This window comes from Capra hircus, chromosome 7 (assembly GCF_001704415.2).
Source record: "Capra hircus breed San Clemente chromosome 7, ASM170441v1, whole genome shotgun sequence".
NCBI classification, from domain to species: Eukaryota; Metazoa; Chordata; class Mammalia; order Artiodactyla; family Bovidae; genus Capra; species Capra hircus.
The window spans coordinates 59,678,667-59,699,099 of record NC_030814.1 but is presented as its reverse complement, the minus strand read 5'-3'; the positions used below and the strand labels follow the sequence as shown (position 1 = coordinate 59,699,099).

At 36.5% G+C, this 20,433-nt stretch overlaps 1 protein-coding gene across 1 annotated transcript in view; it reads left to right on the top strand.

Annotated features, from left to right (window-relative positions):
• The window catches only part of UBE2D2 (ubiquitin conjugating enzyme E2 D2), a 43,458-nt gene that overhangs the window by 15,672 nt on the left and 7,353 nt on the right, over positions 1-20,433 (top strand). The window contains exons 2-5 of the mRNA XM_018050305.1: positions 14,735-14,798; positions 19,121-19,152; positions 19,232-19,309; positions 19,395-19,500. Of these exons, the coding sequence (XP_017905794.1) occupies positions 14,735-14,798; positions 19,121-19,152; positions 19,232-19,309; positions 19,395-19,500 (280 nt within the window). The remainder of the gene's footprint in view (positions 1-14,734; positions 14,799-19,120; positions 19,153-19,231; positions 19,310-19,394; positions 19,501-20,433) is intronic.

Here is a 20,433-nt window from a genome sequence, read left to right as displayed (position 1 = left end):
AGAGGCTGCATAGGGATGTTTATCAGTTAGGTTTGCTGTATAACAAATTATTCCAAAACATAAAACAGCAGTGATTTATTTCTTAGCATTCTGGATTGACTTGAAGGTTTTGTTTCATGTGTTATCAGCCAGGGTTATTCTTGTGGCTGTGTTCAGGGTTAGAAGGTCCAAGAAGATCTCTCTCATGTGTCTGGGGCCTTGATGCTGACTTAGCTGCAATGTGCACCACTGTCCCCCAAATGGCCTTTCCAGTAAGAAAGCCTGGACCTGCTGTGTGGTGGCTTAGAGCTGCTGTGGTGGAAGGAGCAGAAAGAAAAGCTGTCGAGTCTCAACACTAGACTTGTAACTGACGCAGTGTCATATTTGCTTAATTTTTTTTTGGTCGAACAAGATCCAAGGCCAGCTGGGATTCAGGAGGAAAGGAAATAGACTACTTCCTAATAAGAGAAGTGGTATGTTCTTACAGGGAGGGAAAAATTGTTTGCATCCATCTTTGGAGATTATTTACTGCAGGAGAAGTTGTAGTAAGCGTTGTCTTATACTGGCATGTTTACTTCTTGGATAAGGTCCCTTGTTATAAATTTAATTCTGTAATAGTAGAATTTGGCTTCTTTGGATTTATTAAAAACAGTTCTGAATGGTTGAGTAATATTAAGTTATTAATAACATTTTTTCCAGTTTTAATTCAGAGAAGTTTTTTATGAAGATTTGTTTGGCCAGTCAGTAGGAGGGGGGAAGGGAAGAGGAGAGGGGAAGGGAAAGGCTTGTTGGATATGAAATGTAAAAATGTGGTTGTTTTGAGAAGAGGTATAACCGTTTACTTGGTTTGTCTTTTCCTGTCAAAATAACCTAAGTTACTTTGTTTACCTGCTTTATTTTTATTTTTAATAAAATATATAATTGATATATAACATTGTGTAAGTTTCATATACAGTGTGAATTTGATATTTACATAGTGTAAAAAGATTACCACCATAGTGTTAGCTAACACTGCCATCATTTCCTATAATTATTTCCTTCTTTTTGTGGTGGGACCATTTTAAGATTTACTCTCTTAGCAAGTTTCAAATATACAGTATTGTTAACTATAATTGCCATGTGCATTAGATCCCCAGAATTTATTTATCTAATAACTAGAAGTTTGTACTCTTGTTATAGGAACAAATAATTTTATACTACCAGTCTTACTCTTTCCAAGACTGTCACATAACTCATGATATTGCTAACATAAGGCTGACTAGGCTATGTATGCTTTTTTTTTCTTTTCTACTTGATTCATAATGTTTTCATACTTTTTCTGTTACCATAACAAAGAACAACTTCTGCCTGTCACCTCCTCTTTGTTAAAAAAGTGCTCTCAGAATCCTCAAGTAGCACCACTATAATGACTATATAGGTTAAACATTCTCTGTAGGTTAATTGGTCAGATCTGCCATATCAAAAACTGCTTAGGAGAACTATGCTTTGTTGTTAACATCAGGAATTTAAAATGTTTTTGAAGCAAGTAATAGTACCAAACCTTTCTCCAGCCTATCGACTTGAATTTTCTGTCTGGCCCTCCCCCAGTGTTTGCCGCAGACAAAATGGAAATCCTTTTGTACTTCAAACTTCATCATAGCAAAAAGGAAACCGTTCTTTTCTCTTACTGTCATGATACTGTAGTACCTTCCCCAAGATAGTAGTACATGTTTCTATTATTGTGTAGCATATAGTTGATTAAATGGCATCTCAGGTGATTTTAATGTGGACAGAGAACTCTCCTGTCTCTAGGCTAACCTAAAATATAACTTTGAAAAGACATTTCTTCAGAGGTACCTATTCACGCTTTGGTTAATACTGTTTAGTGTCATGTTTTGGAGGTTGGACTGTCCTGAGAGGTGGACAAGTCATTTTTTATCTGTCTTTATAGTTGTTCTAAAATACAATCCCAGGCAAGTATGTAGCAAGTCATCTAGCAGAGTACAATTTAAGTTTACTTGACTATTGGTCACATCTTACAGAGATTTCAGCCTGTAGGAAGACTGATTTAACTATGGATAGATTCATTGTCTTGAACAGATGATGCAGTGGTAAAGAATCCACCTGCTAATGCAGTAGATACAGCAGACTTGGGTTCAGTCCCTGGGTCTGGAATATCACCTGGAGAAGGAAATGGCAACCCACTCCAGTATTCTTGCCTGGAAAATTCTATGGACAGAGGAGGTTGGTGGGCTACAGTCCAAGGGATCACAAAGACCTGGACATGACTGAGCAACTGAGCACATGCTGATTCATCGTCGTGAACTCCTTGAGTTGGTGTTAGAGAACTCATGAAACAGAATCTGTGCTTTGGAATAGTGAAGAGTAAAGTCCATGGAAAGTGTTATTTTTAAGTTTCGAGGATTTACAGTCTTGTGGTGATTTATTCACTAAGTTGTGTCAGACTCTTACGACTCCATGCAAGACTTATGACTTCTGCCAGGCTCCACTGTCCATGGGAGTCTTCAGGCAAGAATGTTGGAGTGGGTTGCCATTTCCTTTTCCAGGGGATTTTCCTGATCCAGGGATTCAACCCGGGTCTTCTACATTACAGGCAGACTCTTAACCAACTGAACTACAAGGAAGCCCTAGTTAAATAGTATTTATATATTTCAAAGCATCTGAGTACCAGAACTTAACCATATGCTACTACTAAAAGTAGTACATGTGAATTACTTTAGGGGCAAGTGGGGTCTCATGGTTTTATGGAGTATAATGAGAAAAAGGATGTTGTTTTTAACTCTTATTAAGGTCCTCATTGTCCTGCCACTTTTAAGTAGCCTAGAAGCACACCAAGACAGTGATAGCATCATTTGTTTATTTCCCCATTTTCTCAGACTTTGGACTGTGGTACATGGTGATTAGTGCCATAAAAGAGTTCTTTAGGTTTCTAGTTTGCTGTGTAGTTGTTAACTGAGGTGGAATTGACTGGTGTAGATTCTGGTTATTTGAATGCCAAGAACGAAGCTCTTTTCTCAGTATTTCAGTGTTTTCTTCTGAGCTTAGTGCTGAAATCTTTTGGCATATGTAATAAGCACATAGACTTTTCCTATTTACTTGGCTATATGCCAGGCTCATTTTGGAAATAGTGTGGAAGAGCACTGACCACTGCCTCAGTAACTAAAGGAGAGGTAATTTCAGATCCTGACAGAGACCCTGTGTGGAGTGTGACCTAACCTGACAATTTAGCTACCAGCCATCATTAGCTCCAAGAGCAAGGAACCACTAGCCTGTTTTGCTTCTGGTACCATTTGTACCTCCTTAATATTTTTGTCCCCTTACTTATTACAGTATTAGTCTTCTGGAAGACTTGTGATTTTCCTGAATAACTGTCATTTACTCAGGCACTTTCTACTCTGTCCTTGATTGCCAAAATTCTAAACTTGTTCTTTGTTAGGTATTTATAAGATCCCTTGGCTGCAGTATCACACTATTACTGCCTTCTCAAGTGCCTTACTTCATTAAATCTAAGATGTTATCCATTGAAAGATGTAGAAGTGAAGTCACTCAGTCGTGTCCAACTCTTGCGACCCCATGGACTGCAGCCTACCAGGCTCCTCTGTCCATGGGATTTTCCAGGCAAGGATACTGAAAGTGGGTTGCCATTTCCTTCTCCAGGGGATCTTCCCAACCCAGGGATCAAACCCATGTCTACCCGCATTGTAGGCAGACGCTTTACCGTCTGAGCCACTAGGGAAGCCTTGAAAGTTTTACTACTAAGAAGAAAAGATACTGCCAATGAAGCTGACATACCATTGATTATAGTAGGCAGTTTGATGTCAGGTATATTAAAAAAATCATACAATCAGTGAAAGACAGTATTATCCTTCGCTAGGATAATACTTTCATGCATTGGAGAAGGAAATGGCAACCCACTCCAGTACTCTTGCCTAGAGAATTCATGGACAGAGGAGCCTGGTGGGCTGCTGTCCATGGGGTCGCACAGAGTTGGACATGACTGAAGCGACTTCACATGCATGCATGCATGCATTGGAGAAGGAAATGGCAACCCACTCCAGTATTCTTGCCTGGAGAATCCCAGAGACAGAGGAGCCTGGTGGGCTGCTGTGTGTGGGTTCGCACAGAGTCGGACACTACTGAAGTGGCTTAGCAGCAGCAGCAGGTATGTAAAATTACTGTGTGTAATTGTAACAATCTGTTCTTCAACAGGTATTTACTGGGACTCCCTCTGTATCAGGAACTGTGCTGGATATCAAATTCTTGTCATTGGGTTGAGAGACATTAAATAATCATACATATAAACTATCTTGAGTTGCTAAGGCAACTTGCACTTTTCCATCATAGTATTTAACAGAAAATGGGGGAAAAGGGCTTCTAGGAAACCTCTCAGCACATTTAAGTGAAGGCTAAGGGTGCATGTGGTAGGAGGGTGCCTAGAGTATTCCAAGCACACTGTCCTGGAGTCTTGAGCTAGTTGAAATTTAAAAGCTAATTGATTAAGAAAAGGCTTTGAAATGAGTAAATGGTAGTTCATATAGGTAAAATAAGGTCTTGAAAAGGTTCTTGATCCTCAGTAATAAAGAATATTGTCTTTAATTAGAACATTTTCATCTAAGTGGTTATTGCGGAAGTGCTCAAAGAAATGAACTCCTTATTCTCTAATGTTACCCAGTCTTACTCAAAACACCTATTCCATTCATGTTCAGTAATTAAATCTGAATATATTTTTATCACTATAGACTTTCTATTTTCTGGCACTGTAGGTGATTAGGCTGAATTGGACTGGACTTCCTCTTGGAAGTTGTTAATGTACTTTTGTTTATCTCATTTGCCAGTGTTTGAACATCAGTTCTGCTTGATATTGTGCTAGACATTTATTCATCTGCTTATTCAGACATTAGTGTGTCTCTTAAGTTCCACTCTGGAAAATGTGGTAAAGATCATATTATACCTTGTCTTTAACTCAAGGAATTTCGAATTAAGTATTCCAGGGGTAGCATTAAGGGTACACATAAATTTTGATAGTTGTGCATAAAAAATTGATCATAAGATATTACTATACCATATGATGCTAGATTTGTATAGTATAGTTAATAATAAGCTACTTGGAGAAAGAAGGAAGTCCCTGGGAAATAAGATTTTTTTCATCCTAAAAAAAGCAGTATATGAAAAAAAAAAAAAAGCAGTATATGGACAGTAATCTTTTAAAGTGAAAATATTTAGTGTTGTATTTTAAAATCATAACTGTGCTATTGTGAAGATAGATGAAAGTGAACTGGGGCCTAGCCTTTTTAAAACAATTTTTTAACCTCAGATTCATAATTAGGTTAATCACATGCATTGTCAGAATTTCATATTGGTTTTTCCTTTGTGTGCCAAAATAAATATGAATCCTTATAACTCTGCTGTAATTTGTTTTATAGAAATTTCAGGGAATTCACTGATTGTATAAGCTTTCTATATTTGCAAACTTTTAGTATAACAGATAGGATTAGGATTATATAATTGACAAATTTTGCTAATATCTTTATGTAGCATATCATTTCCCCTTTAAAAGATATGTGCTTCCCCCCCCAACCCCTTTTTATACAGAAAAAGTATTTTAAGCCAGAAACACATCTGCTATATATTTGATCACTACTGGAAGCTATCAACATTGTCACACAAATAGCACTTGTAAGGATTTCCTGGAACTTGACAAAAGTAACTTCAAACAAACAAAAAAACCTGTCTTTAAAAATTAATAAAAACATGTGATTGCTTTAGAAAAGAAATTTATGTTGTATTAACTATATCTGAAAAGCTATTCATAATGCGCTTTCTCTTACTGTAAACATTCTCTTAAAACATTCTGATCACAGTGTTATTAATGTACTTAATACCACTGAGCTGTATACTTAAAATGGAAAAAAAAAATGGATAAGATGGTAAATTTTATGTTTGTGTATTTTACCACACAAACCACACTGGAGTAATTTATAGTCCAGATTGGGGGTGGGGGGAACAAGGTATAGATAACTTTAGGACAGTATTAGCCATGTTGGGTGGATTTCTCTATGTCATGTTTAAAAGTCTTTTATTCTATAACAAAAAAAATTCTTTAGGATAAAAAGTGTTCTTGGTTCCTTCAGACTTATTTCTGACTTTCCCACAGACATTAGGCTTTTATGAGAATAAAATCTTGGGTGGGGAACGTGGCATTGGAAGAATGGGCCACAGAAAGAAGCAAAGCCTGGTTCTGTGCCCAAACAATAGTGTTTCCTTTATTCAGGACTTGCTTAGAATCTTGAATATTCTTATAAGAATGTGGATTATAACATTTCCCAAATTGATTTGACCCTTAAACCTATAACCAAACCATGCTTTTTTAGTTTAACTTCATTGTTTTATAGATACAGGAGTTCTGATCTGGAGAAGTCGAATGACTTGCTTAAAGTTACTTAAGAGCAGAATAATAAAACATCAAGGGATGTTAAGACTTCGGAAAAACTGACTTCTGTCTGTTGCCCCTGTTGATATCAGCAGGAACATAAACAGTTGTAGAACAACCATTATGATTCTTATGAAGCTAATTTTCATTTAACAATTACACATGAGATGGTTAGTTTCCAGTATTTACAGAAGGCTTGTCAGATAGTGGTGAATGACTATTCAGATGGCGGATAGTTTCTATCATGTTCATCTCTATCATGTTCTTAGATGTTGGCAGGTGAATTGACCTCTTAGTTAAGCATGCTCTAGGAATAATTTTCCCATCTCTTGGCAATGATTTGGTTTGCAAGTTCCAGTGTGTTGAACAGTACAGTTATTTCTGTCTGGGTGTATGGGTTGAGGAAATAATTTTTTAAAACCCATACATAATCAAAGGCTTTGGTACACAGTTAAAAAAGAGGAGGGGTACTTATTATTTATAGGGCTTCCCTGATGGTTCAGCGGTTAAGAATCCGCGTGTAATGCAAGAGACGCCTGTGGGAGACATGGGTTCAATCCCTGGGTTGGAAAGATCCCCTGAAGAAGGAAATGGCAACCCATTCCAGTATTCTTGCCTGGATCGTAAACAAGAGGAGCCTGGCAGGCTATAGGGCATGGAGTCGCAAAAGAGTTGGACACAACTTGGCAACTAAACAACAGCTTGTTATTTAAGTCAAAGGAGTGTTTAGTTGGAAAAACTCATGTGTATACAAGAATGTGGGTATAAGAATATTTACCAAAACATTATAATAGTGAAAAACAGGAAATAAATATCTGTCACCTAAGGAAAGGAAACACTGTGGTTTATGTACCCAGTAGCAAAATAAAGTGGTAAAAAGGAATAAACTATATCTTCATGGAAAAATATTAATGTCTTACTATGTTGAGGGAAAAGCAAAGTATAGAAGAATACATGCCATGTAACACTTTTTAAATAAAGTTTAAAAACATGATAACAAGACTATGTTGTTTATGGACACATAGAAAATGTATATAAGTATGCAAGAGAATGATAAACTCTAAATTCAAGGTAATCATTACTTTGGAGAGGAGAACACAGGGGACTTCTTAAAGATCTAGTTTGATCTAGCAATGTTTAGATTGGGCTAAGCTGAGTAAAGTTCAGTTTTCATTCCAATCCCAAAGAAAGGCAATGCAAAAGAATGTTCAAACAACCACACAACTGCAGTCATCTCACACGCTAGCAAAGTAATGCTCAAAATTCGCCAAGCTAGGCTTCAACAGTACATGAACTGAACTTCCAGATGCTCAAGCTGGATTTAGAAAAGGCAGAGGAACTGGAGATCAAATTGCCAACATCCGCTGGATTATCGAAAAAGCAAGAGAGTTCCAGAAAAACATCTACTTTTGCTTTATTGACTATGCCAAAGCCTTCGACTGTTTAGATCACAACAAACTGTGGAAAATTCTTAAAGAGATGGGAATACCAGACCAGCTGACCTGCCTCCTGAGAAATTTGTACGCAGGTCAAGAAGCAACAGTTAGAACTGGACATGGAGTAACACACTGGTTCCAAATTGGGAAAGGAGTACGTCAAGGCTGTATATTGTCACCCTGCTTATTTAACTTATATGCAGAGTACATCATGAGAAACGCTGGACTGGAAGAAGCACAAGCTGGAATCAAGATTGCCGGGAGAAATATCAATCCCCTCAGATATGCAGATGACACCACCCTTATGGCAGAAAATAAAGAATTAAAGAGCCTCTTGATGAAAATGAAAGAGGAAAGTGGAAAAGTTGGCTTAAAACTCAGCATTCAGAAAACTAAGATCATGGCATCTGGTCCCATCACTTCATGGCAAATAGATGGCAAAACAATGGAAACAGTGAGAGACTTTACTTTGGGGGGCTGCAGCCCCCAAATTCACTGCAAATGGTGACTGCAGCCATGAAATTTAAAGATGTTCCTTGGAAGAAAAACTATGACCAACCTAGACAGCATATTAAAAAGCAGAGACATTACTTTACCAACAAAGGTCCGTCTAGACAAAGCTATGGTTTTTCCAATAGTCATGTATGGATGTGAGAGTTGGTCTATAAAGAAAGCTGAGCACTGAAGATTTGATGCTTTTGAACTGTGGTGTTGGAGAAGACTCTTGAGTCCCTTGGACTGCAAGGAAATCCAACCAGTCCATCCTAAAGGAAATCAGTCCTGAATATTCATTGGAAGCTGAAACCCTAATACTTTGGCCACTTGATGCAAAGACCCTGATACTGGGAAAGACTGAAGGCAGGAAGAGAAGGGGATGCCACAGGATGAAATGGTTGGTTGGCATCACCGACTCAATGGACATGAGTTTGAGTAAACTCCAAGAATTGGTGATGGATAGGGAGGCCTGGTGGGCTGCAGTCCATGGGGTCGCAAAGAGTCGGACATGACTGAGCGACTGAACTGAACTGAAGCTGAGTAATAGGTTCTGGCTGGGTATTTTCTATAGTCTTAGTTGACTTGAATTTTTTAAAAAGAGTACAGACATTAATCTCAATAAGGTTACTATTCTGCTTATAATCAGTTCAGGGAAAGATTGCTATTGATACATTTTTATCAATTTGTCTTTAAAATAGAAGGCAGCATTATTAAGAGGGAAATAGAAAATATTTGAGAGTGCCAAGGGATTAAGTGTATCAGTACCAGATATAAAAGATTCTGTAATTTGCTGTTTTCAGAAATCATAATTTTTTTTTCAAACTGATCTAGGATAACTGAGTTACTAATATTTCCAGAGTTTTAAAAATTTGTAATTTTAAATACTCTAGCAGTTAATTTTTAAATACTAACTTCAGATATTATGTTGGACATGAGTTAGCGTTTCTGTTGCAACCCTGGTAAGATAGGGGTAGGGCAGGGAGAATGCAGTGCTAAGGTAATAACAGACGCTCGCCTTCAGTGTGCCTTGAAAATGTGGAAACACCCCTTTCTTGCATTCATTCTGTGCTGCCGTGTTTTCCTTCACCTTCCCTTCACTTTGAGTCTTGCTGGTAATGAGTTTTCTAGCCTTGCGTTTTGTCTTTGATGCTTAATTCGTCAAACGTAAAGGCAGTCAGGATTTAGTGTACATCACAATTTCCTGGGGGACTTGTTAAAACGCACCTTGTTAGGCTTTGAAACTGCAGAGTTTCTGATTCAGTAGGTCTGGTTGGAGCCTGAGAATTTGCATTTCTAATAAGTTTTCTTGTGATAATGATGCTGCTGTGCCAGGGTCTCATTTTTGAGAACTACTACTTATCTAGTTGTTCTTTCTTTACTGTTCATTCATTTTAAAGGAGGTTCAGTTTGATTTCCTGGACAACATATAGATTCTCAGATATTCTAACTTGTACATTTCTACTATTTTAGATTCAGACTAAAGAAGCATGATATAATAGAACATATATAGTACACCATGTCCTTACTCTAATTACAAGTTTTCCTTGGATTAGCTACTTTGTATCTTTTTTATGTATATAAAATGGGGGATTAGTCTAGATATCTCTTCAGATGTTAAATCATAATTTCTGCTTAAATCTTCTCATATCCTGATTTTCCACCAAAGACCTTTGATTTGTACAGGAAATTTTAGAACTATTGACTCTTGACTTTGGAGCCAATTTTCTATAAAAGTAACTATAATCTCTCATGTCCCCATCTTGTTCCTTTTATCCTTTGCTGTAGGGTAAGACCGAAATGGTGAAACAAATCTGTGTTCCGTACTATGTGTATTTAGCTTCATAATTGTTAAGACTGGGGAAACAGGGTTTTTTAAAAATAGCTAATATCATTAAGTTTTACCAATTAACGACCTATTTGAGTATTTGAGGATACAAGGAAAGCAAAGTCAGCATAGCCCTTGTAGGACCCCCTCCCCACAGTTAGGAAGTCCTCTTTCTTTTTGCTGTAGTGCTGTAATACAGAAATATCACAGGCTTAGAGGCTTTAGTGTTCTGTTTTCTTTAACAGTGGTCCCTTTTAAAGAAGGGTTAATTCTTTGGAAAATAGGTACTCTTAAGATAATAATATATAAGGCATTATAATCATTCCTGTGTATCTTTATTGGAAAACATATTCCTGAGCCAAAAAAGATAGTAGTAGGAAATGTATTTAAAAGTTGGAGGACTTCCCTGGTGGTCTAGTGGTTAAGACTCCACAATTCCACTACAGAGGGCAGGAGTTCAGTCCTGGTCAAGAAACTTAAGATCCTGCATGCCATGCAACATGGACAAAAAAGTTTGTAGTGAATTAAACTTTACTGGAAAATAATTAATTGGTATAAGGTTTGGGGGCTGTTTGAACTAAATTAAACACTTGGGAAAGTTTCAGATAATCAAAATTGTCTATAACCCTTAATCTTTAAAAATAATGGTTCTGTATACCTAGAAACAAGGAGAGTGTACAGTGTCAAAGAGGAAAATCTTAATTGAGAACTCTACTAAAATCCACAGTTTATTTCGAAAATAAGACCTTTATTATAATATTTTTTTTTATTTCAAAGTTAAGACGATAAAGTCTCTTTAGAAATTGAGGATTCTTTACCTTAACTGTCAAACTTCCCTCTTCCCTTTTTTTCCCTAAATTTAATTATATGTACTTTGTCTACAAGGGCTTCCCAAGTGGCTCAGATGGTAAAAAGTCCATCTGCAATGCAGGAAACCTGAGTTCAATCCTTGGGTTGGGAAGATCCCCTGGAGGAGGAAATGGTAACCCACTTCAGTATTCTTGTCTGGAGAATTCCATGGGCAGAGAATCCTGGTGGGTACAGTCTTTGGGGTCACAAGGAGTAAGATATGACTGAATGACTGATACTTTCACTTTCTCTCTATTGCTCTTTCCACAGAAAAGAAGTTTTCCAATAAACAGAAATGTTGCTTGGTTTTGGGTTTTGTCCTAGCTCTACTCTCAATCCCAGTAATGTATGATTTGCCATATGATATATAAGACAAAATCTGAATACTATTTGGGGGGAAATAAAAAGTCAAGGAAATTAATGTATAGGTATAAAGCCATATGATAAAGCCAACAGCCTGATGTAATAGGGTATATTTTTCTGCCCAGTGATTTGGCTAGATCAGTGCCTTTAATTTCAAGATTTATCTTTATTTTGTTTTCTTTTTGCCGCATCACTCAGGTTGCAAGATCTCAGTTCCCCCAGGCCATGGTAGTGAAAGCCCAGAATCCTAACCACTATATCAGTAGGGAACTCCCTTCTGTTTTTTTTTCCCCTTCAGTTTTAATCATAATGCAGGGACATCAGATTTTGCGGTGGTGGTTGTATAGTCGCTAAATTATGTCCAGCTCTTGTAACCCAGTGGACTATAGCCTGCCAGGCTCCTCTGTTCATGGGATTTCTCAGGCAAGAATACTAGAGTGGGTTGCCGTTCCCTTCTCCAGAGGATCTTTCCAACCCAGGGATCAGACTTGTGTCTCCTGCATTGTAGGTGCTCTTCATTGCAGGTGGATTCTTTACCACTGAGCCACCAGGGAAACTTCAAATTTTGTAGTTTCTGTGTTTATTTAGTCTAACTGGGTTTTCACTATTCTCATTACTGTTCAGATAGTCACAGCTTTTTCAGAACTTTTTTTTTTTATCCAAATGTATAGTCAGAACTGGTAAGTTATTTTTTAAATAGACAATAAATATACTTGTTAAAGGTATGAAAGAAATACATGTAGTTCCTATTCTTACCCCCAAAGCAAAGTTTCCTTCTGAAGGCAAATACTTTGAATTAGTTTTGTATCTATTCTTCAGAGATACTGTATGCGTATATGAAGATGAATGAATATATGCCCTTTTAGTAAACAGCTTTTCTAAAGTATATATAATAAATCTATATACAATAAAGTATATACAATAAATCTTTACTATGATGTATACAATAAAATCAACAATTTTAAGTATACAGTTTGAGTTTTAATGAGTATAATTCACAGTTTTGTAGTCCCTACCAAAATCATAATATAGAATATATCCATAGCTCCCCAGATTTTCCTCATGTTCCTTTGTAATCAGTCCCCTCTAACTCCCTCTGGCCCCTAAAACTATTAATCTGGTTTCTATTGCTATAAATTTGCCGTTTCTAGAATGTGTATCAATGGAATCATACAGAATATAGTCTTTTTATGTCTCATTTCATTTAACATACTTAAGTGAGTGCCTTGAACCAAGGAAGTGTTGGAATGAGTATGTTAATTGTCAGTTAGCACAAATTTGAGTTAAGGTTTTCTTTTTTTTTAAATTATATAATATTGACTTATGAAGAGGACAAGGATTTTTTTTTCCTTTTAGCTTTTTGAGATGTAATTGGCATAAGTTTAAGATGTTCAGCATAATGATTTGACTTACATATATCATGAAATTATCATGGTAAGTTTAGTGAACATCCATTATCTCACAGGTACAAAATAAAAGGTAAAGAGAAAAATTTTTTTCCTTGGGATGAGAACTCTTAGGATTTACTCTGTTAAACTTTCATGTATAGCATACAGAAGTGTTAATTAACCTCTTGTCTGGAAAATTCCATGGACAGAGGAGCCAGGTGGGCTACAGTCCATGTTGTTGCAAAGAGTAGGACAACTGAGTGCGTGTGTGTGTGCACATGTACACACACATACATATTACAGCCCTACCACTTAAAACTGTTAGTAAGTATAGTTGACCTCCCACACTATGTTACTGTCTCGTATACAACATAGTGGTTTGATATGTTAAAAACTGATCACCACCTGATGAATCCTTATATTCAACTTAGATGAGGTTAGTCAAAAGATGTAGCTTAACTTTTGTGTTTCACATCAAGCAAGCTCTCTAGTTATAGTGACCTGTATTACAAACATTTGGGAATGTGAACTGTACAGTAAGTTTTTTGTTTTCTCCTTGAGGTGGGCAAGGAATCTCTGTTGTAGAGAAATATAAAATCTTCAAGTTGAGATGTGAAAGGAAGTAAATATTGTTAAATCTTTATCTCAATCCCAGCACTTAAAAAAAAAAAAGTAAGAGAACTTTTTTCTATACTTTATGCTTTATCCTCCAAGCTTACAAATAGGATGAAACAAAATAATTGATGTAATGACTGGTTGAATAAGTTAACTCAGAAGAAGGAACTTATAGAAATATCGGTGTTGCAATTTAAAATATTTATTTATATAACTCAATAAGATTTGAAATACTTTTTAAGTGGTAGGTTTTACCATTGAAGTTTTAAAAGATAATTAAAACTAGTCCTTCCTCAGAGTTTGTTTTTATCTCACATACCAAGCCAAAGGGAAAGGGAATATAGTATGATTTCCTGCTTTGTGGTTTTTAAGGCATCCCCACCCAGTAACAAATCTCAAGTTTGTGGGTTCTTGTGTTAAAGTAGCTAAGAAGCTGGCATCTTTTGTAGAGCATGCTGCTGCTGCTGCTGCTGCTGCTGCTGCTGCTAAGTCGCTTCAGTCGTGTCCGACTCTGTGCGACCCCATAGACGGCAGCCCAGCAGGCTGCCCCGTCCCCGGGATTCTCCAGGCAAGAACACTGGAGTGGGTTGCCATTTCCTTCTCCAATGCATGGGAGTGAAAAGTGAAAATAAAGTCGCTCAGTCGTGTCCGACTCCCAGCGACCCCATGGACTGCAGCCCGTGTGTAATTCCATCTCTGATTTCAAGACTTTATGATGGGTTATATCCAACCAGCCTTTGTAGTATATCCCTTTTTTTCCTACTACCTTTGGAAGCTTTGTAGTGGATATGAGCTGAAAAAATACCAGTATCTTGTCAGATGGTTCTGTATGATTTGAAACATTTGTGACTCTGTTCATCTGAAGTGTAACTTAATGGTTTTGAGGTACAAAAACCAGCTGTTGATCTTTATTGGAAAATAATAAATAAAGTGTTTACTTAAAAACAGTTTTTGTGAGACTTCCCTGGCAGTCCACACTCCCAGTGTAGGTGCACGGCTTCAATACCTGGTCTGGGGACTAAGATCCCGCCGCATGGTGTGGCCCAAGAAAACCCAAAGAAACAGTTTTTGTGGTTCTTTAGTATATGATACATGTTTACTTTCATTATATTTAATACCTATTAAACTCCAAACAAAGCAAAAATGATCTACTTTTAAAAACATACATTTATATTCAGGAATCCCAAATATTTTAAAGATTTAATTAATTTACCTTTCTCTTCTCTGACTTTGAAGGAGTGCTGCTAAAAGCTTTACTGGTGAGACAGAGATTATTGGTAACAGTGATGGTGTTATTAATGGATAATAGTTACATTTATGTTAAATACATTTCTTTATTCTCTCCTTCTTGAAGGAATTGAATGACCTGGCACGGGACCCCCCAGCACAGTGTTCAGCAGGTCCCGTTGGAGATGATAGTAAGTATCTAAAAGGAATACTGAAACATAAAACAGCATAGCAGTCTGCCTCTGGTGAACTCTGGTACTAATAAATATATATCTGCTGAGGTTATTTGTATGAAGAGTTAATTATGCAATTTTCGTTTATTTGCCCATGAAAGGTGCAGTTTTATGTATATTCCATCATCTTTTGTACTGTATTTCGTTTTGAACGTCTTCTGCCAGATGTTGTCTGTGTAGTTGTTCTGGCTCTTCCTTACCTACCTTTTGTCCCTTCTGAGTATTTACCTAAGTCAAAATATTCAAGCTTTTGTCTACAGCAAGCTATTGTTCTTTAGTAAGATAATAGTAAGTATGATTGGGGGGTGGTGTGTATATGGGTCTGTGTCTTTCTTTGTATTGACTCATATTTGTGAAGACAGCTACAACTTACCTTTAATTTCCAGTGTATCTTCTTAATCCTGTTTGAAATAATTTATTGTATCTTACCATACATGTTGGATAATAATTTTACTTTTGTTCCACTTTGTCTCAAGACAGCTTTTCCCCTAATACCATCTTACAGCCTTTTAAAAATGAAGGATATTTGAATAGGCTGTGTAACTAATTCTCACACACAAAAATGCAACATTTAGCAAATAGGGGAAAAGTGGAATGTACTTGGAGTATATTTAGAAGCATTTGTGTAAGGGAGGTGTATAGGTTAAGACAAAATAAATGAGGTTATATGTACTTGTGTGTAAGATTAATTTTTTCCTAATTTTTCTTAAGATTGTTGTTGTGGTTTGCTAAATCCTTAGGAATCAAAGCAGAATCCTTGTACAAGGATTGCTTTATAGATAAAACAGATGTTATAAATTATAAGACTTAAGTACTTGTTATGAAAAAATCCCATTTATGTTATGTTTAGATCTGTCCAGTATTACTGAGTATGTATAGTATTTGATATCAAACAGGACAGGCCAAGTACTTAAACACATTATCTCATTTAAGCCTCACAATTCTTTAAGTAATTAGAAAAGAAATTGTTAACTGTTTTAGAGAAGAATCTAGTGAGAGCCTTGTGGTGGTTCTTGAAGTAGACTTATCCTCAGATTTTCTGATTCTAGTTTTGTCATTCCATGGTATCATATCCATCTATCAATGTGGTCATTCAATTTTGAAAGAGTGTTTTTATTTCAGGTAAATTGCTCAGAGTTGAGAGAGGCTGATTTTTTTTTTTGAGAGAGAGACTGATTTTTAATTAAAAGTGTTTGAAGTCTGGGGATTAGATTTCATTTTTTAAGTTCTGTAGTGTGCTAAAGTAATTTGCCTTTGTTTCTACCATAGTTGGTACTACTACATTCCTTTCTCAGACTGAAAAGTGGTTACCCTGCAGAGTTAAACTCCCCCCTAAAGCATAAGCAATAAAAGAAAAAGAAAGATACATTAGACTTCATCAAAATTTAAAAATTAGGTACAGCAAATGATACTGTTAAGAAAGTGATTTTAAAGTCTTTATATCTCAACATTATAAAGATCAATAACCCAAATTAAGAATGAACAGACGATCTGAGTAGCTTTTTCTCTAAGATATTCAAATACATTAAGAACATGGAAAGATGTTCAGCATCATTAATTATCAGGGAAATACATATCAAAACCATAATGAGGTGTCACTTTACGCCCACTAGGATGGCTAGAATCAAAAGGTCAAATAGTAAGTATTGATAAAGATGTGGAGAAATTTGAACCATCATACTTTGCTGGTAGAATGCAAAATGGTACAGCCAGCTTGGAAGAAAGTCAATCTGATAGTTCCTCAAAAAGCAAAACACAGAGTTTACCATATGACCCAGTGAGTTCATTCCTAGGTATGTGTCCAAGAGAAATAAAAACATATATCCCTATAAAAACTCACACCTGTAGAAATTTTATTTATAATAACCAAAAAGTGAAAACAACCCAAATGCCCACCAACTGATGAAGGGATAAGTAAAATATGGTGTATCCATATAGTAGAATATTATTTGACGATTAACAGGAATGAAGTATTGATACATGCTACAACATGAATGAGCATAAAAACATTGTGCTGAAAAGACCTATACTCTGAACACCGTTAAGATGCTGGTGAAAGAAATGGAAGATGGCATAAACAGATATTGTTAAAATGACCATATTGCCCCAGACAATCCACAGATTCAGTTCACTCTCTTTTGAATAACCAATGGCATTTTTCATGGAACTAAAACAAAACAAATTTAAACTTTTGGAAACACAAAAGACCTCAAATAACCAAAACAATCTTGAGAAAGACGACTTCCTGACTTCAGACTGTACTACAAAGCTACAGTAATCAAAAATAGTATGGTGGTTGCACACACAGAAAAAAGCATATGGATCAGTGTAACAGGGTAGCAAGCCCAGAGATAAACCTATGCATTTACGATCAATTAATCTACTGCAAAGGGAGCAAGAATATACAATGGAGAAAAGTTAAGTGATACTGGGGAAACTGAACAGGTGCAAGTAAATGAATGAAATTAGAACATTTTTTCACACCATTTATAAAAATAAACTGAGAGATCTAAATGTAAGACCAGATACTCTAAAATTCCTAGAAGAAAACGTAGAAACACTGGCACAAATTGCAGCAATATTTTTTGGATCCATCACCTAGTGATGGACGGACAAATGGGTCATAATTACTTACAAGCTTTTGCATAGCAAAGGAAACTGTAAACAAAACAGACAACCTGTGGAATAGAATATATTTGCAAAACGATGCAACCAACAAGGAATTAATTTCCAAAATATACAAACAGCTCATACAGCTAGTTATTAAAGAAATGCAAATCAGAACTACAATGTGGTATTATCTCACACTGGTGAGAATGGCCATCATTAAAAAGTCTACACATAATAAATGGTGGAGAGGGTATGGAGAAAAAGGAACCCTCCTACACTGTTGGTGGAAATCTAATTGGTGCAGCCACTATGGAGAACAGTATGGAGGTTTCTTAAAAAACTAAAAATAGAATTGCCATATGATTCAGCAGTCCCACTCCTGGCATTTATCTAGAGAAAACTCTAATTTGAAAAGATACATGCAGCCCAGTGTTCATAGCAGCACTGCTTAACAATAGCCAAGACGTGGAAGCAACTTAAATGCACTCCAGAGAAAGACCTCAGTCAGTGACTCTACTAGGTTTTCTTATATGTAACCAGTGTGGCAGAATATGCAATTAAGATTTAAAATAGTAGGTCTCCAAATGCTTTTTGTTAATTAATATGGGGCCTTTAATAGAACCTTTGTTGAAGATACTAGGACTGATCTTAGTGGCTCAAAGTAACTTTCTCCTTAGCTACTTAATCCATAAAAAAATTAGTTGGCAGAAGTTAAGAGGAATTTTTCTCAGTACTAATGATGAGTAATCTAGAAAGGAGAGTCTCAGCAATACCTATCCTTTATTTTTAATCCCTAGTAAACAGATTGCTCTTTGTAGCTTCAGGCCCCAGTGAGGGGCAAGCCAACCATAGGGGCAGTTCTCATACAGATGATCAGAAGGAGTTTAAGGGTTTGGGCTGACATCTGAGTGGATTTTTGTGTGGTTTTCTAGTCTTCACATTCCCTCCTTGCATCAAGAGTTAGCTGGTTTGAGTTGCTCATGTATAATCCCATTGACAGCATCCCTTAGTTTGCTCAGATCCTAGTGTGATTGTTAAGTGCTTAGTAGCTTGCTTAGAAGGTGTTGTACTTAGTGGCATCACCTTTGAAACAGAACATGCACCGTTTTTTGCAGTTTGAAGAGAAAATTTCCTTACTAAACAAGTTTATGATTTATTGAGATTATCCCTAGAGTTTGTAATCAAGCTTGGGACTTTCAGCATACGTTTTCTTTATTTATTGAGATACCAGTAATTCTAAAGATCTACACATGAGAACTCTTGGAAATTTTTTTCTCACTGGAAAGAACTAGCATTTCCTAATTTGAGTATTATCTACTTTTAAGTTTACTATTCTGCTCTATCAGTTCGGTTCAGTCGCTCAGTCGTGTCTGATTCTATGCGACCCCATGAATCGCAGCACGCCAGGCCTCCCTGTCCATCACCATCTCCCGGAGTTCACTCAGACCCATGTCCATCGAGTCCGTGATGCCATCCTGCCATCTCATCCTCTTTCGTCCCCTTCTCCTCCTGCCCCCAATCCCTTCCAGCATCAGAGTCTTTTCCAATGAGTCAACTCTTCGCGTGAGGTGGCCAAAGTACTGGAGTTTATGTTAGGAAACAGTAAAAAAAAAAAAAAAAAAATACTGTTGATATTACTTCATGGTGACTTTTTGTTGTTCTTTTTTCAGTGTTCCATTGGCAAGCTACAATAATGGGACCAGTAAGTATGCAGATTAATTTCAGAATAAATAGTTTAGGTAATTCACTCATTTTAACCCAACATTTTTTGTTATCAACAGAATGACAGTCCCTATCAGGGTGGAGTATTTTTCTTGACAATTCATTTCCCAACAGATTACCCCTTCAAACCACCTAAGGTAACTGGGATATGCAAATTGTTTTTTATCTACTTTCTACAATGCTAATGAAGCTGTTTATAAGAAGTTTTCCTTGTTTTGATAGGTTGCATTTACAACAAGAATTTATCATCCAAATATTAACAGTAATGGCAGCATTTGTCTTGATATTCTACGGTCACAGTGGTCTCCAGCACTAACTATTTCAAAAGGTAATGGAATGGATATTTGATATCAAAATAAAGCCTACTATTTTTTTGTGTGTTTGTGTCTTTTTTAGGTTACTTATTCTTGAAAGGGTTAGTCAAATTCTTTTTCAAGAGAATGTAGCAGTCCCCCTTATTCTTGATCTGAGATTTAGACCCACTAGAGAGAGTTGAATTTTTAAGCATATGTATACCTTGGTGCTGTGATTGCTCTTTGTCCATTCTTCTTGCTGTTCAGGCATAGATTAGAATATGGCGCTTGTGAATCCGTTTTTTTAAGAGCATGGTTAATGTAGACGACAAGTAATGTCTTTCCAGCCTTGAGATCCATGAATGGAAAGGATAGATAGTGTTCAGGAATAGGAAAAAAGCAGCCCTTGTAGAGGAATGTTTGTACTATAATTATAGATATTAGTTTCTTGAAGGACAAAGTATAGATGAATTCATATTCACATTATTTAAGGTTTTACCTGTTCTTGTCTTTAGGTTTCTATCAAGAACAGAATCATCATTTAAGATAATCAATTTAATGTATATTTTTATGTGAGCATCTTAGTCTGTGGTATATTGGTGCATGCACGTGTGTGTGTGTTTAAAAATGTGTGGAGAAAGTTACTAACTTTGTGATGAAAGATCCAGTAGTTCTTTTAAATAAGACCTAATTATATGAGTAGATTGGATATTTCTTTATATACCTGAACTGAATATTATCTTACTTGTTGATTTGAAATTCTACAACCTTTCAATGTCATACTCAAATGAAATCACAAGAGGATTGCTGCTACTGCTGCTAAGTCGCTTCAGTCGTGTCCGACTCTGTGCGACCCCATAGACGGCAGCCCACCAGGCTCCACCATCCCTGGGATCCTCCAGGCAAGAACACTGGAGTGGGTTGCCATTTCCTTCTCCAGTGCATGAAAGTGAAAAGTGAAAGTGAAG